The 20,396-nt window shown below is 43.8% G+C and overlaps 2 protein-coding genes across 4 annotated transcripts; both read left to right on the forward strand.

Moving 5' to 3' along the window:
• The first annotated feature begins 4,407 nt into the window (after positions 1–4,407).
• On the forward strand, positions 4,408–9,458 carry serpine1 (serpin peptidase inhibitor, clade E (nexin, plasminogen activator inhibitor type 1), member 1). The gene is made up of 9 exons (XM_056442836.1): positions 4,408–4,490; positions 5,655–5,893; positions 7,055–7,279; positions 7,383–7,577; positions 7,661–7,859; positions 7,960–8,060; positions 8,165–8,251; positions 8,737–8,820; positions 8,937–9,458. Exons 2-9 carry the CDS (start codon positions 5,656–5,658, stop codon positions 8,975–8,977), a joined length of 1,170 nt encoding a protein of 389 aa, XP_056298811.1. The 5' UTR covers positions 4,408–4,490; position 5,655; the 3' UTR covers positions 8,978–9,458.
• A 733-nt stretch (positions 9,459–10,191) lies between these two features.
• Positions 10,192–18,959, forward strand: ap1s1 (adaptor related protein complex 1 subunit sigma 1). Of its 3 annotated transcripts, XM_056442839.1 has the most exons (6): positions 10,192–10,337; positions 10,421–10,499; positions 14,379–14,557; positions 17,204–17,312; positions 17,400–17,537; positions 18,836–18,959. In XM_056442839.1, exons 3-6 carry the CDS (start codon positions 14,379–14,381, stop codon positions 18,881–18,883), a joined length of 474 nt encoding a protein of 157 aa, XP_056298814.1. In that variant the 5' UTR covers positions 10,192–10,337; positions 10,421–10,499; the 3' UTR covers positions 18,884–18,959. The 3 variants fall into 3 exon arrangements, with proteins under 3 accessions (XP_056298814.1, XP_056298813.1, XP_056298812.1); XM_056442838.1 differs by lacking the exon at positions 10,421–10,499; XM_056442837.1 differs by lacking the exons at positions 10,192–10,337; positions 10,421–10,499 and adding an exon at positions 13,683–13,733.
• The last annotated feature ends 1,437 nt before the right edge of the window (positions 18,960–20,396 follow it).

The raw sequence follows: 20,396 nt of genomic DNA on the forward strand, positions 1-20,396 counted from the left end.
GATCGTTACCCGATGCGTCACTACGCGTTACCCGATCGTACGTTACCCACGTTACCCGATGCGTGCACGTTACCGCCATGCGTACCGATCGTACCCGTTACCCGATGCGCCATGCGTTACCGACGCACATCGCTACCCGATACGCACTACATCGTTACCCGACACGCACGTTACACGCGTGCCCGATACGCACTGCACGTTACCGATACGCATTGCGTTACCCGATACATACGCATTACATCGCTACCCGATGCACGCATCTACCCGATACGATACATGCGTTTACCGACACGATCACACGTTACCCGATACGTACCTACACGTTACCCGATACGTACGTACACGTTACCCGATACGTACGTACACGTTACCCGATACGTACCTACACGTTACCCGATACGTACGTACACGTTACCTGACGTGTCTCATTTATTAACACTGACAGATTTTGAAAACATGAAATGAAAGGTTGGCATTTCTTAGTAAAGTTGTCATTACAGCCTCTAAGTGCAAATACATAATATTTTAAGGAACAATAAAGTCGTTAAGTAGCGTAACATACAACAAAAAATGCACATGTGAAGGTAGTTCTAATTCATCATTGATTGCCCACATACATTTTACTGGAAACAACTAGTTTTATCCTTTTTGTAATTAATGACCACCAAGAGGGTGTGATGTTGCGTGTTGTCTTGGCAACGGTTTCATTCCCATGTTCCCTGAAGCCCCCAAGGAGAACAGGGTGGGTGGTACACACAAGATTTCCACTCGCAGCTGTATATGGAATGAACCACATCCTCAGGGGTCACGGAGGGGGGTGGGGGGGGGGGGGGTTACACCAATTTAAAGTACAGAGATGTCCTCATGCATTTGGTGTATTTTTGGCAACGCCGTCTAAACAAACACAATGACATCACAAACAACAGAACAAAGCCTCCTTGGGTGACTCATGAGGCCGTATCGCCCGCCGCTCGCGGCTCTACTTCTTTCGTTGGGGCGGTTGTGTTTGCTCACTTCTTCTTAACTGCAGCTCTTCAGCTACGATAGTAAATTAGCTGTAAACTGATTTAACGAGGCAATTTAAAGTGACACCAAACCAAAGGAGAACCAACGCCGCCCGTCTCATAAGACGGTGTAAACCGGCTCATAAATGTGCGTGGCTTACATCGGCGTCTTCGCACGAAGAAAGATGAAAGGCGGCGGACGATGACATCACGGCGGTCTGGTTCCTAAACCGTGTCGTCTCAGTTTATAGTCTGGTTTTGTCCTTTTTCTTTGGTGACATGTGTAGACGTTCGGGGCTCGACCCAAAGCCTTAAGGGGGGTCTGGGGGATTTATTTGACCCCGTTTCAGCATGTCACGTGCACTATATTTAAATCTGTTTGAGATGATGTAAAAAAAGCCTAAGAATATGCAGAAAAACACAATATTTGCATCTAATTGTTCTCCGTTTATCTTCATTATTCCAAAAGTGCCACACAGCTGTTCTCCTGGGTGGAGGTACTTTATGTGTTGGACCCATCCTTTACAACCTCTTTCCTGACGTGCATATGAATTACATTATATTGTTTTTATTAAGTATGAGTACAGACAGTGAATGACAGCAGCCTGATGTCTTACGCCACCTCCATCCAACCCAGAATCAAAAGAAATGCTCCATATTGACCGATTCCGCACCTCAAAATGTTCACTAGGTCAAAAGTTTTGGAACTCTTCCACCAAGTTTCCAGTTTCTATTGAAATGTGAGCAGTTCAAGTGAATAACCTGAAATGGTTCAAAGGTCAGAGGTTAAACTAAAAAAGTTTAGGTTACCAAAAACTGAAAAATAATGTACATTTAGGAGTGGTACAAAAAGGGAATAAGTGATGAAGGGTTAACAACGTGCAGCTGGAAAAGCTTTCTGAACAATATTGGATTTCCATTGTAGAAAGAATGAGTGTTCGGCCGTTATATCTGCAACAGGTGACAAACATGTATATTACATCTTGTTAAACAAAACGATTCCATGATTTATTTCTGTGACAAGTGTGTAGCCGTCACTAGTAGGTTCTCCCCCCCCTAAGCACCAATAAGGAATAAGCAGCCAGAGGGATAATCGGTAACAACGTTTATTCCTACCGCAGACTGTGTCTCTGCTCTCCACGCTCCCGATCTTCCTTCTGTCCAGCTCCTTTATGGAGACAGACTCAGATACACAAACACAGATCGTCATCAGCAGGACCGATTACCAATCTGATTACCAATCAGTCCAGCTGATGACAATCAGACACCGTTCCCTGAACCACACCCCCGCTCCACCCACTCTGCAGCCGAGCCTAAACATCCCCCGCAGATTGGTAATCAGTCCAGCTGATGACAATCAGACACCGTTCCCTGAACCACACCCCCGCTCCACCCACTCTGCAGCCGAGCCTAAACATCCCCCGCTGCCACAATTTCTTTTAACGCCAATTGTTTATTCATTCAATGCTTTAATTTCAGAGCACATTGAGAAATTAAACTGTACTGTATTTCAATAAAAAACTGGAGAAATTGAGGCGTTCTGAAACTCTTGGTGGTGTGTGTTCAGTGCGGATGTGAGACGTTTTATATGCGAAGGGTAGATCACCATCACCACATCTTCCCCTTTGCTCTACATCCACCAAAACTGACCGAGCACAGACGGTGCAGAAATAAATCCCTGAGACAGATGGCTCAACATTTAAACCCGGACGAATAAAACCCCAAAACTGTTGCATCATCAGAGGCTGTCGCGCTAGAGAGAAGTGAGAAAACATGTCCGCTTGAAGTGCGGCGGTCCCTCTCATGGTTTAGTGTTTGCCATCTGCAGAAACACCTCATGGATACATCTAGTTTTCTCTTTTATGACCCCAAACCACTAAAATTTGACATCAAGCACTCGGTAGCCTCCGAGTGTCGGACACAGAAAGCTAATTGGCTTTTCTTCTCAGTGTCTTTTACATTTCATGGTTTCAATTAATTTTTTTGTGCCTCTCATTCCCGATAGATTTGGAAACAGTGTGTTGATTCCCGTTCTCTGTATGTCTACCAGATGCTTGGTGAGTAGCGGGGTGAGGAATGCTGGAAGCCACGACCAAATTTGGTGTTCTGATGTGTCACACACACACACGCACGCACACGCACGCACACACACTAAAGCGAGAGTCGAGAGAGTGACTGCGTGAGCTAATGTTAAAGCTGCGGGGGGCAGACGGTGCTGAGTATCCTGATACCTCTGAATAACTTTTTTTAAATGGTTCTTAAAATCAATCGGAGGTGATGAATTCCATCCATGACATGACGCCTGAGTACTGACCCGTACTACTGGACACTGGGACGCAGTACCACTGAGGACAAGCTAGGTGGCTAAGTTAGCGGCGAATAAGTGAATGAGGTTTACAGTCCAGATGTCAACACTTTAATACCAACAGCAAACTAATACTTTTCTCTTCAAACGCAGTTTTTACAATTGAACATTGTCAAATGTTAATGTCTAAAAACATGTTAACATTGGCTTTCATCTGATCTGATGCAGGAACAATCTGGACACGTTTTCCATCCCATCATAAACAATAATAATGCAGTTTAATGTGGCGCTAGGACCAACCCACTCATAACAGAAACAAGGTTTTATCTTCAAATTTTCCAATGAAAATGTAAATGACTAACATACCATTAAGAGCATAGATTAGATATTCCTTTATTATTTAAATGTATTTATTACATATCTTCATTGTATAGCATCAATTCATTTAAAGATGTTTACTTGTTGTCCTCTGCACAGCAATGTGGTTACAGCAGTAAACAGAGTTTATTTTCACTGTAAATATTAGATTAAAGGTTTCTTTTGTCATTTATTTCCCTGGCCTGTTGCAATCACATGTTTAAACAAAGTGTTAAAATAAACTTTCGGCAAATTGAAATCTCAACTCATAAACAAGATCAGAAAATACATAATAAATGAATTATAAAACACACAATACAACATAACATCCACTGCATCTACTGGCTGATGTCCTGCAGGTGAAACATGCCAGAGTGGTGTGTGTGTGTGTGTGTGTGTGTGTGTGTGTCTGTGTGGCTGTGTATGTTTGTGTGTGTCTGTGTGTACGTGTATGTGTGTGTGTGTACGTGTGTGTACGTGTGTGTGTTTATGTGTACGTGTGTGTGTACGTGTGTGTGTGTTTGTGTGAATGAGACAGTGAAAACAGCCAAGTGACTTTCCATATGCTCCGTCATGCTTCCAGCAGACGGGGGGAGGAGGAGGGGGGGGGGGGGGGGGAGTGCTCATGAAAAGGAAGCCTGTCCAGACGGCGTCAGATGACATCATCCTCTCTAATGACTTCTGTGTGTGTATGTGTGTGTGTGGGGGGGGGGGGGGTGTTGCTCCACTATATAAAGGCAGGCGAGTCCTCCAGTCCTTCAGACTCCAGCAGACACTGAACCGGCTCACACCGCTGACCCACACTAGAAACCTCTCAACCGAAGGTAAGAACAACGACAACATGGACGACTCGGAGCCTTTGAAGTTAGATATATGAAGATAATTTTAAAAATAATTATTGCTTCACATTGGGGAGCTTAACACACACACACACACACATCTCAGGGAATCATCACTGAGTTTCTGTTGTTTGATGTTAATACGGCGTTAATAAGAATGCACCAATAGGAAGAGAGGAGCTTTATTCTATTTTAAGTCATGTGGTCTCGTCTCCTTTGGTTTGATGAGACTTCACAGACTCTGTGGATTTTACATTATTTATACTGATTTAATATTTTATTCTAGCAATGGTGGAAAGTTGCTTTATTTGTAATACACTGTTCAGCTTTGGGCTATTTATTTAACTTCCATGTCTTCTTTCAGTGTAAAATACTCATGTGATTGTTTATCTTGAGTCTGTATATTTTTCCTAAATCCAAAATATGTCACATAACTAGATAATGAATAACTTCTTCTCGTACTTTCTTTCAAACGTAATGGCATGAATATCCACTTCAGGAGTATTTACATACGCCACACGTTCCAATGTCTTCTCTGAGGATTTGTTTATATTTATTATTCATAGCCTGACGTTTGTATTTCTAAGAAACATGTTGGGAATAGATTATTATGTCTGTTGGCGGTATTTTGTGATTCATGGAGTGATGCAAAGAGATTCCCTCTGCACTCTCCATGGTGAGTGCAGAGGGTTCAAATATTTATCCTCTTCACCTTGGAAGCCTCCCGTCAAGTAAACACAGGTTTTTGAGACAGAGGCCGACCTCTGACCTCCGCTCACAGTGCGCACCATTGATGTCTGCAGTGGAAAAGCCCACGGACACACATACACACACACACACACACACACACTTTCCAGTTGACACACTGGTGCGAATGCATACACGTTCAGCATGAGTCACACACACACACACACACACACCGTAACACAAACAGTTGCCGGGTTGACAGCCACATTTTTTATTGTGGGAATAAAAAAAGAAAAGTGAAATTCCCCGGCTCCTGTCAACATCTGCCAGCTGTTCAGAGTCTCTGCAGGTGTTGAGCAACCCAACGGTTCCTCCTTAGCAGACGCCCTCACATCGTGTCCCAACAGTAGCGTACTCACATTTGCACAGTTCAAACTCACACCTGTGTTCCTTCTCTCCCAGAATGCTTTGCGTGTACGCCTTCCTGCTGCTGACTCTGAGCAGAGCGGCCCTGAGCTCTCTGCAGGACAAGCAGACCGACTTCGGCCTGAAGGTCTTCTCCCAGCTGGCCCGGGACTCTGCGGACCAGAACGTGGCCTTGTCCCCCTACGGCGTGGCCTCCGTCCTGGCCATGGCTCAGCTCGGAGCGTCTGGAAGCACCCGCAAGGCCTTGACCGCTGCCATGGGCTTTTCTCTGCATGGTGGGTAGAGCAGACGGTCAAACAGTCCGGGTCCTGTCGGGGAAGAAGGGGTTAACGCAGCACCGACAGGAGAAAGCACTTCGTAAACCCAACGGGTTTAACGTCTGGGGTCACGAGTTTTGGTTTTCCATTAAAACTCACTTTTATTAATGAAATGATTTAAAAATTTCTATAAAATATAGTCAAGACATTAACAAGGTTAGAAATAATAATTTTTATTGTAAACATTAATTTAGTTCTTCAAACTTGTGGCTCAAAGGAAGGCCCGTTTTATAGCTTCTCTCAGCAGCATAACTGTTTTCAGCTGCGCTCATAAAAAGGGTCTTCAAGGGTTTTATACCCCTCCGTTAGTCTTCTAAGGCAATAACACAATGTACCATTAGAGCACTGGAGATGGGCTTCTACACACCTCTGTAGAGACTTCATTAACAACCAGAGAATAGTCACTTACCACATTAACTATGTAGAGAGAGTATTTATGATTCATTTAATGTTATCTTCATTGATAAAAACAGTGCTTTGAACAATAAGGACATTTCTAAGTGACCCCAAATGTATCATATATATATATATATATACAGGACTGTCTCAGAAAATTAGAATATTGTGATAAAGTTCTTTATTTTCTGTAATGCAATTAAAAAAACAAAAATGTCATGCATTCTGGATTCATTACAAATCAACTGAAATATTGCAAGCCTTTTATTCTTTTAATATTGCTGATTATGGCTTACAGCTTAAGAAAACTCAAATATCCTATCTCTAAATATTAGAATATCATGAAAAAGTATACTAGTAGGGTATTAAACAAATCACTTGAATCGTCTAATTAACTCGAAACACCTGGAAACACATTTTCAAATGTTTGATTTTGTTTTGCTGTTATAAATCTTTTTTTTTACTTGGTCTGAGGAAATATTCAAATTTTATGAGATAGGATTTTAGAGTTTTCTTAAGCTGTAAGCCATAATCAGCAATATTAAAAGAATAAAAGGCTTGCAATATTTCAGTTGATTTGTAATGAATCCAGAATGCATGACATTTTTGTTTTTTTAATTGCATTACAGAAAATAAAGAACTTTATCACAATATTCTAATTTTCTGAGACAGTCCTGTATATATATTCGTATTGTTGGAGTAACCATCCGCCCTCCTCTGCAGAGCGAGGGATGTCCCGGCAGCAGCGCCTCCTGCAGCGCGACCTGTCCATCGTGGACGGGGTGGAGACCGCCAGCGCCGTCATGGTGGAGAGGAAGATGAGCCTGGAGAAGGGGTACCGCCGGGCCCTAGCCAAGGCCTTCCAATCTCACCCCAACCAGCTGGACTTTACCAAGCCCGACCAGGCGGTCAGCATCATAAACTCGTGGGTCTCGGACCACACTGCAGGTACCAGCTGCTTCACATCTGCAGGACCCCAAGTGGCCTACTTCCTTCTTTTGAATCCGTCGTGACAACTTTGGTGTCTTCTTTTTCCACCGACCCGCTACAGGTGCCATCCCCGAGTTCCTCGCACCCGGATCTCTGACCGATGCGACCCGCCTGGTCATCCTCAACGCCCTGCACTTCCAGGCCCGCTGGAAGGTGCCCTTTGACCCCAAAATGACCCAGGAGAGGATGTTCCACTGCGCCAACGGCAGCGACGTGCCCGTGCACATGATGCGCCTCGCCAACCGCTACAACTACGGTAGGTCCATCGCGCCGACCCCGGGATCCGAACCCGGACGACGGCGAACCCGCTTAGAAACTCACATCCATCTCCCTCCACAGGCGAGTTTGTGACCGCCGACGGGGTGGACTACGACGTCATCGAGGTGCCGTACGAGGGCGACTCGCTGAGCATGCTGCTGGTGTCGCCCTTCGAGCCCGAGGTGCCACTGAGCGCGCTCAGTTCCCAGTTGAGCAGCCAGAGGATGAAGCAGTGGAGAGCGGAGCTGAGGAGCGTCAAGCGGCAGCTGGCCATGCCCCGGTGAGAGGGGAAGACACGTGGAGTGTGGTTCATGAACTGGTTTTAAAAGTACTTTCCAGGATGGAAGCTGAGCGTGTGTGTGTGTGTGTGTGTTTTGCAGGTTTAGTCTGAACTCTGAGGTGAATTTGCAGACCGCTCTGATGAACATGGGTCTGGGAGACATGTTCAACCTGGCTACTGCTGACTTCTCACGCATCACCAGTGAGTTGACCTCCTAGTCCAGTGGGAAGACCGGAGTTAGTAATGGACTCCAGAGGAAGTGTGTGTATTCAACCTGTGTGTGTGTGTGTGTTTCTGCCCTGCAGCTGACGAGAGGCTGTGCGTGTCCAAGGTCCTGCAGAGAGTAAAGATCGAGGTGAATGAGCAGGGAACCAAGGGAGCAGCAGCAACAGGTAATACTGAGTCTCTCACACAGACACACACACACACGCACACACACACACACACACACCCGTGTGGGCATCGGACCGAGGACCGGGTAAATTTCGGTCCTCACTCAAAAGGTTAAAAACCCTCGACGGTCCTCAGTTTGATGCCAGTACAACCACACACAACCACACACACGTCTTCTTCAATACAGCATGATATTCGCGTTATAAATGAGGCTCTATTCAGAGTCACTAGACCATAACGCAGGGTGTGATTTGAGGGCGGGGCTACCAGGTGATTGACAGGTCGCTGCCTCGGCCTCGTCTGTAATCTAGTCGTGTCTGAGAACATACACAGTAATATGAAGTGATGACTACCATATTGGTGGTCCTGACTTGCAAAGGGCAATCAATAAAAGTGATTATGACTTAAGTCTGCATATTACAAAAGATGTTGTGTTTAATCAAGTTATAATAAACTGACCTTTTATTTTCATTCCCTCCGTTAGCCGCCGTGATGTTCTCTCGCATGGCGGTGGAGGAGATCACTCTGGACCGGCCCTTCCTCTTCCTCATCCAGCACAAACAAACAGGTAACACACACACACCTGGTTTGTTTTATTTCTGAATCCCATTTTTAGAAAAGCGTGTGTGTGTGTGTGTGTGTGTGTGTGCGGTGTGTTTAACGTTCTACTTCCTGTGTGTCCAGGTGCTGTTCTGTTCATGGGTCAGTTCAACCAGCCTCAATAACGGGGGAAGGACTCCACACTGTGTCTGACTACTGCTGCTCATGCTCCACATGATGACCACACACACGATGACCACACACAAACACACATGATGACCACACACACACACACACACACAAGGACCACAATGGGCCCGCTGTACAGGGCACTTATTTTCGCTGACAGCTTTATTTAAGACGTGAGGACACACAGATTTAACACGACTGACAGTAGAAACCTGATTTGACCGAGAGTTTATGTTTGCCAATAGTTTATGTCTCTGAATGTTTATGGTTGCCAAGACATTAAGATATATGAAGGAAAGTTAAATAATTAAGTCTAATACAACAGACACCAATGCACTGCATAAGTACACCCCCTAAAAAGATGTATTTTTATCTATGTTATTTCTAATATCTATTTTTGTTATTGCCTATTTTGTTGCCGAGTTACATTTGTATTTTGCCGTATTTATATTTATTAAAATACTATGTTTTTACAAAGCTGTGTGTGTTATTGTTGTGGCGTTGGTTCACGCTTCCCTCTAGTGGTCAAACGGCCAAAGGTCAGGACTCAACCCGGCCTTCATTGTATGATGTAAGCTTTCAGCATACAATATATATTATGAGAAGGTAAATAAAGCTAATTATCAAAAAGGTGAACATCTTTCAGAATATTTAACTGATTTCACCATTTTAAATAGAGTAACTTTAATAAACACATTATACTAAATCTGAACTAACCATGAGCTGTCACTCCAATCCAAACTTTCAAATTATATTGTTCTATTAATATTAGTAGGACTACGTGTTCATCATGTTTAGTGACACAAATCGTATTAAGGAAAAACACTCTGTAACTATATGTTATCACTTTGTTGAACATCTTTCTGCACGTACTTATGCACAATTTTTTAGAACCCTCGAAAAATAAAATTGAATACACACAAATATTTTAGAACACCTCAATTTCTCTAAAGGAAAGACCTAAAGGTTATTATGGTCTGTCTATCTTTGTTAATTGTAAACAAATTGTTAAATTAAAACTTCTAACCCGGTAGCGTGTATATATTTTGTATATTTTTTCAAAATACATTAGCCTAAATTGTCAGGTTAAGCTCCTAAATCGAGAAAATATGAAAGTCCTCTTGGCATCAAGCCGAGTTGTTGCCGGAGAAGCCATACTCCGGGCATAGGGACACCAGAGCAGACTGCGCATGCGCACCAGAGGCGGAACTGCTCGCTGTAGCAGGGAATGGGTCCAGCTCCTCTTACTGTACGGTACCGGGCGCAGACATGGACCGGCAGCGTTAGCTCTGTCTTCGCTTCCCTAGACGTACGATAGTCTGTTCCGAGTAGTTTGTTAAACTAAAACAACAAATGGTGAGTTGCTGCTCCTCCTTCGTCTAAAAGAGAGGGCACGAGCGTCGGTGCTTAGCTAATGCTAGCAAGGTGTACGGTTTCAGGAAGTGTGCACCTGCGTTACCTTCACCTGGCTTCACGTCGGCGCAGCCTGCAAGCTAACAGGCCGCAGAACAGCACACGGTGGGTCCCGGTTTCTACTTCCGCACACATTTAACGCGTTAACCTGGCGCGTGTAATGTTGGCACTCAGCGATGTTAAAGTTGACTGTGGTCATTTCCATGTTAATACGAGTCGCAGGTGAGGATGTAACGTTCGGCCTGCTGTCAACACGGAGGTGACGGTGACTGTCACTGAATATACAGACATGGGTTCATTATTACATTCTAATGTACAGTAGATTTTTGGTCCCCGAACTGAAAATGAGGTTGTCATTTTTATAACTTTTATATTTTGTGTAGTTGGTCTTCATCATGTTTGTTTGAAGTGTTTTTGCAGGATCTTATTGCCAGGATACTTTGACGACTAATACTTAAAGAAGATATATTTTCTTTTCTTTTTAGAAATGCAGGTTTATCTGGTTCTTTTGTCAGTTGACTCAATTTACACATTTGTTCGTGACGTCAACCTTCCTTCCCCACGGCCAAACTACTTTATTTGCCTCTTAAACACACCCGAGCACATGCACAGGATCCTGATTCTGATTATAACGGCAGTATATAAAGATTACTTACGCAACTTATATGAAAAATAGATACCTGAACAGCTGGATCGGGTATCGGAGACATGGGGTCCATTCTTAATGTGTACTTTATATATTATCTGACTTCGCCCTACACATGCAATAATAACCTCAATCCTCCATACAGTGATACACAGATTATTAGATCGGTCCTTGATATCGTGATGAACTGTGTGCGTGTCATTTAAATGGACCTTCCTACTTCCGATCTGTCAAAGAGCTTTAACACTACACAACATCATTCACACCCAGGTACACACTGATGGGAAGGGCCACCTGTCATCATCGTTCACACACCTTCACACCCTGTAGGCACGGCCACGGGAGCAGTTTTGGGGTGAGGTGTCTTACACACGGACACTTTGACATGGACTAGCGGAGCCGGCACTGGGCTCAGAACACATAGCACTTAGTGTAGTGGTCAGTGGATTCTGTCTTTCTGTTCAAAAAGACCACGTTTCAGACCGTCGGCCGGCCGCTTGGTGTCCTCGCTTTGTCCCCTTTTTTTTTTTTTTTACGTCTGAATCGACCTCCAGGATTCCGTTAGTCGGCCGAGCTGTCGTGTTTGAGTCATCAGTCGGATGTCAAAGCGTTGCCATCTTTTGTCATTATGACCACGAGGGGCGGTGTAAACTAGGGCTGCAACTAACGATTATTTTGATAATCGATTAATCTGTTGATTATTTTTTTGATTAATTGGATAAAAAACAATAAAACTGGAATTTTCAACCCTTTATTCAAAACGGGGTTCGTACGGTCATGAAAACCCTGGGGGGAAAAATAATAAAATCTCCAAAAATTTGGAAAAGTAATGCAAATTTGTTATATTCAAATGTTAATTTACACGAAATATATACTGTATGCCTTTTAATTCTCATTGTTAGTTTAAATACTAAATCTTCTCACTTGTTCATTTATACAGAGTTTTCACAAAATGTTTAATCATGGAAATTTGGTTTAAAGTCATGGAAAGGTCCTGGAGACCCACTGGTCAGCATGTGGATGAACCCGTCACAAACAGAGCTGAAGAGAAGAGTTTACTCAGCCGACTATTTGTGGGTTAAACGCGTCATAGGTGAGGGGGTGGGGCTTATCTCCGTTGCCTTTCTCCGTGGAAAAATATGTTTCGCCATCCGCAACGGAATAAATAACCACTTTTTCTACGTTATACTTCTTGTGGAAATGCCACACACGTCGTAGCGCCCTGGTGTCGGGGTTCATAACGTCACCCGGAGGCGCACACAGCTCCGTGAATGACTTCCGCATCCAGCGCCACGAGAGCAGCAGCAGCCAATTAGATTAATCGACAGCGGAGCAGCTCAGCGCTGATTGGCTCTCACAACGCAGCGTTCTGTCCTCTCCGCTCCGCTCTGGTTTCTCCTGCGCCGCTTTGCGATCAACTCAAATTTGTTTATACTCCGCGACTTATTGAGCGCTGTAATAGTCGCGCGACACAACGAATCGATAATGAAATTCGTTGCCAACTATTTTAATAATCGATTTTTATCGATTCGTTGTTGCAGCCCTAGTGTAGACACAGGACACACACACACACACACTCCTTGTGTTTTCTTTGCACTGAGCCAACAGACGAGGGCTCGTCACTATTTAACTACATAACTGCGGCCTTAAGACCAACAGGAACCACACGAGCCACATGGACCACACAGAGGCGGTACGTACAGGTGTGAGCTCCAGTAGACGTACAGGTGTGAGCTCCAGTAGACCTACAGGTGTGAGCTCCAGTAGACCTACAGGTGTGAGCTCCAGTAGACGTACAGGTGTGAGCTCCAGTAGACGTACAGGTGTGAGCTCCAGTAGACGTACAGGTGTGAGCTCCAGTAGACCTACAGGTGTGACCTCCAGCAGACGTACAGGTGTGAGCTCCAGTAGACGTACAGGTGTGAGCTCCAGTAGACCTACAGGTGTGAGCTCCAGTAGACGTACAGGTGTGAGCTCCAGTAGACGTACAGGTGTGAGCTCCAGTAGACCTACAGGTGTGAGCTCCAGTAGACCTACAGGTGTGAGCTCCAGTAGACGTACAGGTGTGAGCTCCAGTCGACGTGTTCGGGCTGCTCAGCTTCTCTACTGTCGTGTGTGTGTTGATATTCACAGTATTTGCATGTGAATGCAAACTGCACCCGTTTGGTTCGCGGTCCGTTTACATGGGTTTACCGTTCAGTATCTAACTCACTGATTGGCTCATGGTGGCAAAGAATTTTCTTGGTCAATCCAGGACCAGAGTCTTGATAAATATCCGGGTCCAGGAAGGTCACTTCCTGTTTTGATTGCGTGATGTACGTGACCGACGCACCTTAAATGTTGTATCCCTTGCAGACGGCGGTGAGTGCAGCACGATCGCAACTTGCATAACTGTTAAGTGGATTTTATGTTGTGGACTAATATGCTAGCTGAGCATATTTTGATTAAATGCTGGGGGGGGGTGGGGGGGTGGTGTGTGTGTGTGTGTGTGTGTGTGTGTGTGTGTGTGTGTGTGTGTGTGTGTGTGTGTGTGTGTGTGTGTGTGTGTGTGTGTGTGTGTGTGTGTGTGTGTGTGTGTGTGTGTGTGTGTGTGTGTGTGTGTGTGTGTGTGTGTGTGTGTGAGTGTGTGTGTGTGTGTGTGCAGATTCTTCATGACATCATCGGACCAGGACTCTAGTCCAACTCCTAGTTGTGTGTGAGTGGTATTTGATATCCTCTGTATTTAGTCTCCATTGAGATGTTTTCTATTCGGGGTGAAACTCACATAAACAGACTTGATGAAGCTATTCGGACTGAAGAATGTGTCTTCAAATTTCAAGGTGATTGTGGAAGATTTAGATTAGAAAAATACTCTTGAAATGACTAATTTAATTAGCATGAGCTGTCACTATTGATATTCTCAGTGATGCTTTTATTTTACTCACTTTCTTTGCTGCTTTTGAGTTATTCTGCTAATCTTTCAGTGGATGATTATTCTTCCCTTTAAGCTGCTGCAAAGCTTTTAATGTAAAACATGAGTATTTAAATGTGTTTACAGTTATCCGTCTCGTACAGCATTAAGGCCTCTGCAGTCGAGATAAAGGCTCTGAGTTTTGATGCCTAATTATATACGATTCCAATTCTAACCGTAAACTAGCCCATGTATTTATAACTCTGCCTGCAGAGGTCCAATACAGCCACAGATATGACATGAACATGACAAAACCACTGATGCATCATCATGTCCCCAAATCTATGTGATGCACCTCTTGTATATTATTCATCTTCAACTCAAGCAGGTCTGTGATGCTTTAATGGCTTCTGTTCTTCCCCTCTCTTTGGGTCGTGTCCCTGTGCAGATGCGCTTCATGCTGCTCTTTAGCCGGCAGGGGAAGCTGCGACTGCAGAAGTGGTACACGGCCACAGCGGAGCGCGACAAGAAGAAGATGGTGAGGGAGCTCATGCAGATCGTGCTCGCCCGAAAACCAAAGATGTGCAGCTTCCTGGAGTGGAAGGACCTCAAGATCGTCTACAAAAGGTATGAAAGCTGAAATCATGAAAAGTGTCGTCAAGACTTTTTCTTCCATCTTTGGCGGGTTATATAAAAGTTTTTTTTATTTTGATGTTTGGCCAGCTTGATTCACGTCAATGAGCAGTGACTCAAGTCCTCAATATTCAAAAGCAAATCAAACATTAGTGCACTCTCGTGTTTATTCAACACAGCCATCTATCTGAAAATCTGTTATATCAAAGCTATGCTTCTAATGCACGATGTATAATACAACAAACGTATGATTTAATCATTGACCATTAAGCCAATAAGCATCCAAACAAGTCCCAAATAATGAAATGCTTAATAAATGTCGGTGAAACTCCATGTATTGTAATAATATCAAATAAGACTTTGCACAACAATGATAACAGGAAGATAGTGAATATTCATAATTTAATGGCTTATAATTAGTATTTTCATTACTATGGGTGAAGCTTTATTTTCATTATTTAATAAGCTTCCAGTTGTTTTCTTGATTCATCGTTTTATTCACGAAAAAGTAAAAAATATATACATCTCCCAAAAACCACTATACATCTCCCAAGTTGACATATCTTAATTTCATTGATAGATCGACTTACTCCAGAATAGGACTAAAAATGTAAGCGTCGGAGTCGACTGAACAGAGACGGCAAACTCTTTATTGCTTCATGGCCAGTGGAGGTGAATCACAGCTTCTCTCTCGTTTACCTTTCACAATAAAAGCCCTCGACAAATACACTGGGTCGCTGCTCACCAATGGCAACTTAAATATGGTCCAAGTATTTGGCTCAAAGAAATATCTTGCAGTCCTGCTCGTATTCATCTCTGCAGGTATTCCACCTGTTTAGAGCAGCACGGTGACATCATGAAGGAGAGCTGATCTGAAGTTAGAGTTTCTCCAGTCCTGGTAGGATCTAAAAACATATGAACCAGGTGAAAACCTCCAGTTCTGCTGAGCTAAGCCGAAGCAGAAGTTTCTTTAATCAAAACATGCATTCTCTCTCCTGACCACCAGGGGGCGACTCCTGGTTGTATAGAAGTCTATTATTCATGTGCTAAAGCTGCATTCTCTCTCTAGACCACCAGGGAGCGCCTCCTCTGGTTGTATAGAAGTCTATTATTCATGTGCTAAAGCTTCATTCTCTCTCCTGACCACCAGGGGGTGACTCCTCTGGTTGTATAGAAGTCTATATAATGACTCTCCTCTTGATGTATTCCCTCAGTTAACATTGTTAACATGAGTTTATGTCTCAGTCTCTAGTTTCAAGTCTTCTTCTATACAGCATGATGTCATCATTTAGTACTTTATGGTAATTCAGAGTAAATGAACCATTAAGCAGGGGGTGCTTTAGGGCGGGCCTTACTGTGATTGACAGGTTGCTGCCACTATACGTTGCTACGTCACTCCTCCGCATTCCAGATATATACCGTTTTTCAAAAAAGCCAAGATGGCGTCGACCAAATTGCCAAACTTTCACCAATACGGCCATTACCTCTCCTGATGTTACAATATCGGTATTTTTATATTGAGGCAGGTACGCAAGACAAACATTTCTGTACGTACCTTTTGAGTTTGATTTTAGCCCCGATTTGACATCAGTAATGAATTAAAGTATTTTGTCGCAGTAAAACCAAAGCAGATGGTCTGGTTTCAGTGCGTCTCGACAACAGATCGCCTCCCACACACCAATAAAAGTTCATGTCTGTTTGTATGTGGGCTGAGCAACTTTAGATTTTAGGTGGGTGGAAAGGGTGAAACCCAGCCTCCACACACACACACACACTCTCTGATCGGTGTGTGTCGGGCTCATTACTGCCTCACAATGCAGAGGTGGACGAACACAAGCTGCCTGTGTGTGGGCGGGGGTGCGTGGGCGCTGAGTTTAGCATAGAGGGGTTTCCTGCAGTGGGGAAGACTGAGGGAACACTGCAGCGCTCTGCTCAGTCCTCCGTTAACCCTGTGTGGGTTCAGAGCAGCACTTCAAATACAATATGCATGTAGAGAGTACAGCTGCAACAGGTGGTCCACTAATCGATCAACAGAAGTGTAATCGACAGCTATTTTTGAGAATGACTTGAGTTGCTTTGTTACTTGGTTTTCCATTGAAGTGACTGTAATAGTATTGCAGGGCTGTGTGATGATGTCACTGTGGGATGTTTTATAGACTGTGGCAGAACAGAAACGTAACAATACAGGGTTGTAAACTGGGAAAACAGAAGTACATGTAGACAAAATGTCAACAGATTGTTCCCAGAATCATTTGGAAGTAGTTTGTGTGACCATGAACGTGGGAATATGAGTTGGTGGAAGGAACCGTCGGCTAGTTACCGTGCTCTTGGTTCCCAAACATCCTGAAAAACCTGGAAAACAGTCATGGGAAGGGAGACGCTGGCCTGGAATACCAATCCGAGCTCCCCAAAACCTTTAGGTCAACTATATACGAGTCACGGTGATGTCACCCATTGGTTGTTGGACTGCAGTCGCCATTTTGGTTTTTTTTAGACAGAAGTGACACGAGAGGGCGGAGCTAAATCCAACCAAATGCTGAATTACTTTCATGAGCTGAGAACACGCTGAAAGGGTTAACGCTGTCAGACGGGAACATTGAAATGTGTCGTGTTGTGTTGTTGTTGTGTGTGTTCCTACAGGTACGCCAGCCTGTACTTCTGTTGCGCAATAGAAGAGCAGGACAACGAGCTCATCACCCTGGAAGTCATCCACCGCTTCGTAGAGCTGCTGGATAAATACTTTGGCAGCGTAGGTCACACACGAAGGGTTAAAGGTTATAGGAGAAGGATCTTCACTGCTTCAGGAAACCTCGTTGACGTGTGTTTGTTCGTGCAGGTGTGTGAGCTGGACATCATCTTCAACTTTGAGAAGGCCTACTTCATCCTGGACGAGTTCCTGATGGGAGGAGAGATCCAGGACACGTCCAAGAAGAGCGTCCTGAAGGCCATCGAGCAGGCCGACCTGCTTCAGGAGGTAACCGGGCGTTACCCCGGGGGGCTTAACTTGTCTCTGATTGGTCGAGCACAAACCTTGCTACACTTTATGCTGCTTCACCACTTATCGCTCAAAGTATCGTTATTTGGACGAGGAAATAATCACGTAGTCTGCTCTAGGCCTATCGGAAGATATGTGGACGTCACACATTTTGCAGTTATCAACTTATTTTACAATATGTAAAGATTACCCCGATCATTTCTACGTTATCGACTTATCGTACGATATATGAACATGACCCCGATCATTTTCACATTATTGACTTCTCGAACGATATATGAACATGATCCCGATAATTTTTACGTTATCGACTTATCGAACGATATATGAACATGATTCCAATAATTTTTGCGTTCTCGACTTATCGTACAATATATGAACGTGACCCTGATAATTTTTATGTTATAGACTTATCGTACAATATATGATTGTGACCCCGATCATTTTCACATTAGCGACTTATTGTACGATATATGAATGTGACCCCCATCTTTTTTATGTTATCGACTTCTCGAACGATATATGAACATGATCCCGATAATTTTTACGTTATCGACTTATCAAACGATATATGATCATGACCCCGATCTTTTTTACGTTATCGACTTATTGTAAGATATATGAACATGACCCCGATCATTTTTACGTTATCGACTTATTGTAAGATATATGAACATGACCCCGATCATTTTTAGCGACTTATCGTACGATAAATGGACGTGACCACAATATCAACTTATTCTACGGTATAAAGACGTAACTTCTAGCCTTTTGACTTTCACGACTTATCGTACGATGTGAGCTTGACCTCATATTATTAGTTCCTGGAACTATTTGGTCATAATTGACTGTTAAAAAAGACGGTGCAAAACGTGCAACATTTATATTTAAATAAAAAAACGTAAAATACTCTTCTGAATCTGAACAGAGCTTCAGGGTGTCATGGCATTATGTAACATGTCTATAATGCATTACCAACAGTATTATAGCTTATAGCACTTTATTGTATTTTTATAATACTCATAAATATTTAGACTGCGTAAATGGGAAATATAATGAAATCCTAATAAACTGCTTTATGTATTATGACTGTTATAAAGCATTATGAATACGAGGGCTTGCAACATTAGTTATACAATGCTATAAGATTATAATAGTTTATAATGCGTAATAGAGAATGTTACTGGACCTCGATGGCAGCCCCAGGAAATGTAGATGTGTGTTTAGTTCTTTGGTTTGCGAGTCCTCCCTTCTAGTGTCTCTCTGCTTGTTTACAGGAGGACGAGTCCCCCAGGAGCGTGCTGGAGGAAATGGGCTTGGCCTAGAACGCCGCAGGCTGTTAAGACTTTAGATACTGAAGCGGGGGGGTGGGATGAGAAGGAGAGAGAGAGAGAGAGAGAGAGAGAGAGAGAGAAGAGAGAGAGAGAGAGAGAGAGAGAGAGAGAGAGAGAGAGAGAGAGAGAGAGAGAGAGAGAGAGAGAGAGAGAGAGAGAGAGAGAGAGAGAGAGAGAGAGAGAGAGAGAGAGAGAGAGAGAGAGAGATTTGGTAAAGGGGGAGATGGAGTCCACCTTTGGCTTATCAGAGAGTTGGATGACAAAGAGCTGAACAGTCACTACCTGCTTGTGGAGGGTTGAAGGTCCTGAATGTGGACCAGGTCCGGGGTCTGATGGGCCTTTTTATGTTTTTAGTTTTTTCAACAAGTCTCATGAAAAGACCAAAACAACCAACGTGACACTCACTTCCAAACCCAATGGTTCCTCCTGAAGACATTCATGTTTTAAACGTGTGTGTGTGTAGCTTGTTGATGTGGTAATAATAGAGCTCTTTCTCTCTGCGTCACGCTTTGTTACACAAACGCACAACAGCCTGACCGTGGGACACGTGGACATTTGGTGACAATCAGAAAAGTCTAGAATACCTTTTTTTAAATATTTAAATTCAGTTTTAAACTCTCCTGTTTTTATAGCGTTGTCCATCTTGTGCGTGAAGACATGGAACGAGATGCGGGTGAACAACGCACCGCGAGTGTCTCCTGTGGTCTGTGGGGGGGGCGAGGGTCACTTTGTTGTCGTGGTGTCCGTCGTAACGACCACACAGCAGCTCGGTTATTTGATTTAAAACATGAAGGCAGCGTGTTGCTGCCCGGAGGTTCACGGTTCCTCGTGGTCCTACCTCACGTTTTCGGTCCATGAGCAACACACGCGTGTTCTGCTCTCGTTGTAGAATCTGACTGCGTATTCCTGTTCACGTCCATCAGCTTTCACAAGTTCAAAATATGGATGTGTCCTCTTGGCGTGTCCGAGGTCGGCCCCGTACTGTGCAAACCTTTTTCAGTTATCAATTATTACCAGAAATCCTGAACTCTATTGACTTTTGAGACGACATATTATGCAACGAGATCGAATCCAGGCAAAGCAACGGAGTCCAAATGTCCCCTCATGGGACCGAACATGTGACCCGCTGGTGCGTTGTTGGTGTGCTGTGATGTTACTTCATCATACCCTGTGGACCGACGCTCGGATAAAGAACCAGGCGCTCCCTTCATTAAAATGAATATGGACCCAGCCTGATATGAATATCTGAAATATTCATGAAATCCTATTATTTCTATTAAAGGAATAGTGTGTGTGTTGGTCTGCGGTGCTTCCCCATAGTCTGTGTGTTACTACAGTACAGATGGAGTCTGACAGACAGCAGTACCAGCAGGGGACACGAGTCCTGCTGTGGATGTATTTTAGACACCTAAAAAAAATCTATATCAGTTGAAGTGTTTGTTATATTTACATTATTCCCACTTATTCAACTCGATTCAGTTTGTATAGCCCAATGTCACAAATT

The sequence above is a fragment of the Pseudoliparis swirei genome, chromosome 21 (assembly GCF_029220125.1).
Source record: "Pseudoliparis swirei isolate HS2019 ecotype Mariana Trench chromosome 21, NWPU_hadal_v1, whole genome shotgun sequence".
In the NCBI taxonomy this organism is placed as follows: Eukaryota; Metazoa; Chordata; class Actinopteri; order Perciformes; family Liparidae; genus Pseudoliparis; species Pseudoliparis swirei.